Here is a 4,484-nt window from a genome sequence, read left to right on the forward strand (position 1 = left end):
TGCAGAGTTCTTTCTTTGCTATTATTTTTATAATGACAGATCAACTACAATCATTGTTTTGTTTGTTCGTGTATCATTAATAACAGTGAATACACATGTTTTAGTGCATAAAAAGAAAAGAAAACAATTTGTTACCAAAACAAGTAATAGTTTATTTGGGTTTGGACGTAAATGGTACACTTAAGTATAAATCGTATCGTTAAAAAAAATAAAAAAATGAAATGGAAGCAAATTCAGGTGACGAATTTGTTAAATAATAATTTGTCGTTTGATAATTTATTTCAACTTTTCACATTTTCTTTTCCGTGGAAACTGATAGCTCGCGATCATTTCATTGCATTTTAGTAATCAAGAAGTAAGGCATTTTCAGCGATAAAATGAAATTTTTTGGTAAAATAAAAGATAACCTAAATATAGTTAAACACAATATTATAAGCAATCATTTGGAAAGTATAATATGGCTGGTAAATATACTACCGAATCGAGCTGGTTTTTCAATTTTAAAAGATAAAATATCCGGTAAGTTTAGAAGTTTAATCAATTTGTCGAAGAAATGATTTTGATTATTCTCTATAATTCCGTGGCAAGTTTGAAGTTTTTTGGGAAAGTTGATCTTTTACTGTTACATAATAATAAACATCTCCTTAAAATTACACTTGCCTATTGCTGCTTAGGAAGTCGTACTTAATCTTCCGATTTCGTACCAGAGCAATGAAAATTAGACGGTCGAAATGAATAAGAAAATATTTTTCGAGGCTCCTGTAAGTTTGAAGAACTCCCAAGGATCTATTCTTGGTCCATTTCCCTTCCTCATTTACATAAACGATCTGCGTTATATTTTTGATTACAAGTACAAGATAGTATCGTTTGCTGTTAATACTCACTTAATTTTTTAAATAAATAAACTTCGATTAATATCTAGTGACGTAAAAATACTTTTTCAGAAAGAGTACATTAGCTTAAAATCAATAACTTACTGATGGATAGTAAAAAGATTAAACATACCAAATTTATTAATTCCAAATTTTATATGTGAAAAAAACTTATGTACTTGTGCGTGGATGATGTGAATGAAGGGTATCTGTTAACCACAAGAGCAATACCTTGTAAATTTTAGGCTGAGAGTAAAGTGAGTGTTTTAGGTGAGCCTGGTGTGTGAATTTCATCTGATGCACCCAATTAAATTGATTGTTAACTAGCAATCATATTTATGGCTATTCATTTTCTCTGAATTTGTTATGTAAAAATATACATTAATTATTACAAAAATTAGGTGATTTAATACTGATATTTTTATACAGCACCCTTCTGGATTATTCATACGACTCTTCTACTGTACGTGTATGGAGTGGGCAGTGTTGTGTACCAGATACAATTTGCGCAGGGTGCTGGTGACTTTATCAAGAGTTACGTCAACATATCTATACTTGTTTTGACTGCTAATAGTAGCTATTGGTTTGTGATGAAGAGGTAAATAAATATGTTATATTATGAATGTCAATTATTATTTGTTATAAGGAAATAAACTTAAGTGACATAACATACATTTACAGTTTGATATATGACATATGAGTCATCGCCCACGGATTCGTTTGGATTATAGGATAAAGCTATGTATAAAAAGTTATTGTCCCTGTTTAAGGTTCAAGCAGATGACAACAAATAATTTCTCATTTAAAATATCAGTACAGACTAGCTGTGCCCGCGATATTGTACGCTTTCGAATTTAACAAAAAAAATATTATGTAGCCTAAGTTACCGTCGAAATCGCTCCAGCCGTTCCAGAGATGAGAAAATGTTATTTTGATATATTTACCGTGTATATTATATACATATGCATTGAGTAAAAAAAGAGCTATTTTAATATTACAAACGGACACTTCAATTTTATTATATGCATAGATAATATGCAAGTGCACCTAAATTCATGAAAACAATAGAATACCAAAGTACATGCAATACATTTATCTATATTTCTTTACGACTTTAAAAAATTAAAGTTACCTTAGGTAACTTTAATTTTTTATTGCTGGCCACAACCAGCGAACTTAACGTTTTTTTCAAGGGAATAACTTATTAAAATCGTGTTGTGTTATGATTATTTTAGACCATTACTATTGGCAGTGCTCGGGCAAGTGAATCTTAATGATAAACTAGCGAGAGCAACAGATTTGCTGAGGAAGAAACATGAAAAACTGCTATCGATTATTAAGAAGATTTTATACAGTTTCTACGGATTCAATCTTTTAGACGCGTTTTTTATTTACTTGCCCCATCGACTTGACGTCAGTAATGATTATTACTCGATGACACAATGCTACGGTAAGTTTTATTTCATTTATTTCGAAAGTGGTGCATTCACAAGATAACTTTTAAATGCATGAAGTAGCATGCATTTAATACACGTCTGCATTGCATGAAGTAAAACCCCCCTTAAAATTAAAGCCTACTTTAAAAAAATTAGTTCGCGGGCAAGGACTGTTATATAATATTATAATCTCTTCTTATAAATCTACTGGCTCACTGACGCTTTAAACCACTATAGAAAGTTGGAATAATGGTGATTGTAATCATTTTATTCTGTAAGACTGTTGCCTATTTCGTCTCATTAAAAATTCGAATTATATATCATAATTAATCGTTTCCAGGGTTGGAACCACTCACGGCCTCTCCGAATCGTGAGATATGCCTGGCAATACTTTTCACACAAGAACTAACCATAATGACTGTTGTTCTCAATTATCAAGGACTACTCCTGCTCATAATTGCCCATACGTCGGCTATGTACGAAATGCTATCCGCGGAAATGCTAGCATTTGATGTATATGATGAAAGTTTAGAGAGTCAATTACTCGTGAGGCAACGTTTGCCGTCTCTGATTCGACGCCACGCTCTGACGTTGAGCGTTATAAAGAACATCAAAGCTTTGTACAGTATGCCGTTCGGTGTCAACTTCGGGTCGAACGCCGTCTGCATCTGTTTGTTCTTCTACCTCCCTTTATACGAATGGATAACTTTCGCCCCAGTTCTCATTTATTGCTTTTTAGTTTTCTTTTTGTATTGTTTCCTTTGTCAAAAGTTAGTAAACAGTTCAGAGATATTCGTTGATGCAATCTACAGCTGTGGGTGGGAGAAGTTTGCTTTGAAGGAGAAGAAAATGATATATGTGATGTTGTTGGTGGCACACAAACGTATAGAAATCTTAGCTGCTGATATTATCCCAGTTAATATTTATACTTTTGCAAAAACTTTACAAGCCATTTTTAAATTTATCACTGTCGTTAAATTCTAAGTTAAATGTTTCATAAAATATGTGTTTTATTCACTTATCGTATTTACCACTAGTTTATAAATAAATCGCTTATTAAAACAGTTCACCACACGCAAAAAAAAATTATTTTCCTTTACAATTAAAATATTAATGAAATAATTTTACCACGAAAAAGAGAACTTATTCAAATTAATATCGAATTGAATTCAAGTTTCATTAACCGAATAGAAGGCTTGACACATAGTTACCAAATTACATTATGAAAGACTAAGATTTTTACACTCGTTGCATACATAACTGATTCAAATCGAAAGAGTGCTATTTAATAAACCTTAGATTTAGATATTAACCAATTTCTCTCATACTGCTCATCATAATAGAAATAAATATACCGGGGCCATAAGACTTTACAACTAATCAGATTCTTAAGAATTTACGAAAATTCCTGCACCCTTTATTTGAAACTAAGCTTAGGGCCTGGCTGAAAGCAAATTATATGCACACACACAGTAGACATATTTTTAAAATGAATTTTTTTTTTTCGTTTCTTGATTGTAAAATATTTAATTTTAGTAAATATCTATAAAGAGGCGCCATATTCATGTGTACCCAACGTGAGACAGCTCTATATTATTTTAGTTTTTCCAGTTTACAAATTTCAATTACATGTTAAGAAAACTTTGATTTGAATCTGTATTTTCTTTTAGCTTTAATTTTCATTTAAAACGATGATTCAAAAGTGCTTTTACGTGTGAGCACAATAAGGTATATTTTAATTTAGGTTCAAGTTTATATTTCTTTTGGGTAAAGACTATGTAACTGAAATAAATTGTTCACTTAGTGGCTTTTATGCACTTTTCTTCTAAGGCATACGAGTGTTTCAGAAATGCCTTTATGCTAACCATTTGACTAACAACACAAATATATCTGATAATTATAGAGTAATTTGAATTTTATTGCAATTTCAAATATAGTTTAGTAACGCCAAAACCTTTTTTTACTCGTTTTCATTCGTGCGACCTTAAATTGTGAATGTTTTACAAGAGATGAAATTGCTTGCAAGATAAAAATGGTTGCAATGTTCCGTAACATTTCAATATACGGTGAAGGTTTTATTTGAGGCCAAATCGTATCTTACATATATTTTTCAATGTAATATACACTTACATTAAATAATAAATTTCCCAGAATATTCGTTACAAACGAATATAAT

At 30.9% G+C, this 4,484-nt stretch overlaps 1 protein-coding gene across 1 annotated transcript; it reads left to right on the forward strand.

Annotated features, from left to right (window-relative positions):
* The first annotated feature begins 377 nt into the window (after nucleotides 1-377).
* LOC124533398 lies at nucleotides 378-3,292 on the forward strand. The gene is made up of 4 exons (XM_047108627.1): nucleotides 378-519; nucleotides 1,302-1,470; nucleotides 2,108-2,322; nucleotides 2,649-3,292. The coding sequence occupies exons 1-4, from the start codon at nucleotides 378-380 to the stop codon at nucleotides 3,290-3,292; spliced, it is 1,170 nt and encodes a 389-aa protein (XP_046964583.1).
* Nucleotides 3,293-4,484: the final 1,192 nt, after the last annotated feature.

This window comes from Vanessa cardui, chromosome 11 (assembly GCF_905220365.1).
Source record: "Vanessa cardui chromosome 11, ilVanCard2.1, whole genome shotgun sequence".
NCBI classification, from domain to species: Eukaryota; Metazoa; Arthropoda; class Insecta; order Lepidoptera; family Nymphalidae; genus Vanessa; species Vanessa cardui.

What these genes read in the sequence shown, in the direction of transcription:
- LOC124533398 (XM_047108627.1), top strand. Translation starts at nt 378, where the DNA reads ATGAAATTTTTTGGTAAAATAAAAGATAACCTAAATATAGTTAAACAC. An exon ending in TTTAAAAGATAAAATATCCG is followed by an intron (nt 520 to 1,301) that starts GTAAGTTTAGAA and finishes ATTTTTATACAG; the next exon opens with CACCCTTCTGGATTATTCAT. An exon ending in CTCGATGACACAATGCTACG is followed by an intron (nt 2,323 to 2,648) that starts GTAAGTTTTATT and finishes AATCGTTTCCAG; the next exon opens with GGTTGGAACCACTCACGGCC.